Raw genomic sequence first — 941 nt, 5'->3', positions numbered from 1 at the left:
GCGTGCTGCTCGGCGCCTCCTGCCGGGACTACCTGCTGCCCGACGTGCACGAGGGCGTGCGCTACCACCTGTGCCTGCAGCCGCTGCCGCTGCACTCCGAGCACGCCGCCGCCGAGGCCTTCGGGCCCACGGAGTGCGTGGAGTTCGTCGCGGAGCCGGCCGGCATGCGGGACATCGTGGTGGCCATGACGGCGGTGGGCGGCTCCATCTGCGTCATGCTCGTGGTCATCTGCCTGCTCGTGGCCTACATCACGGAGAACCTCATGCATCCGGCCTTCGGGCGCCCGGGCCTGCGCAGGCAGCCGTGAGCTGGAGGCGGCCGACCCGCGCGTGCGTTCGAGGCCTCCGCCTGCCCTGCCCTCCGTTCCTGCTCCCTCCCTAGGCTGTCCGCGCAGGGCCCGCTGGAGATGGAGAGGGCGCAGGCCTGCGCCAGGACCTTGGAGTCATCCCACCACTTCGCCAGCCAGCTACCCGCTTCCCAGAATCCAGTTGGAGACTGGCCCTTGGGCCTGTGGAGGGGTGCGGGCCGCAACCAGGGCCCTTCCCCGTCTCCAGAGGCCTTTGTAGGGACTGTCAGGACATGGAGCGCCTTGTAGCCAGAGCCATTGGCACCCCGGGTCGTCGCCTGCACCTCCAGCCTGTGCCAAGTTGGAAAACCCAGGCCGTCTTCATTGCTTGGTTCCTGCGCGCTTTGCTGCTCCAGGCCCCCCTGGACCTTGTCCTCCCCACACCCCACCCCGTGGGCTTAGGTTAGCCTTGTGCCTTAGTCTCCCAGCCACCCCCTCCCGTGCAGTCCCAGGGGATCTGTGGTCCCCCAGATTGGCGGGCTGGGCTGCGTGCGCTTTGGGCCAGAGTCCCCGTGGGTACCCCCCTTCAAGCTGTGCAGGAGCCTCGTCAGCAGTGCTCCACGGTGTGTCCCTGCGGGGTGTCTCCAGCTGGGG

The 941-nt window shown here is 69.0% G+C and overlaps 1 protein-coding gene across 1 annotated transcript in view; it reads right to left on the bottom strand.

The window, feature by feature from the left end:
- Positions 1-187, bottom strand: part of MIB2 (mindbomb E3 ubiquitin protein ligase 2) — a 19,375-nt gene extending 19,188 nt beyond the window's left edge. The window contains exons 1-2 of the mRNA XM_006772559.2: positions 165-187; positions 105-118 (exon numbers count right to left, since the gene is read on the bottom strand). Coding sequence (XP_006772622.2) covers positions 105-118; positions 165-187 — 37 coding nt within the window. The remainder of the gene's footprint in view (positions 1-104; positions 119-164) is intronic.
- Between the last annotated feature and the right edge of the window lie 754 nt (positions 188-941).

The sequence above is a fragment of the Myotis davidii genome, unplaced genomic scaffold (assembly GCF_000327345.1).
Source record: "Myotis davidii unplaced genomic scaffold, ASM32734v1 scaffold586, whole genome shotgun sequence".
NCBI classification, from domain to species: domain Eukaryota; kingdom Metazoa; phylum Chordata; class Mammalia; order Chiroptera; family Vespertilionidae; genus Myotis; species Myotis davidii.
This window is presented reverse-complemented; position numbering and strand designations above follow the sequence as displayed.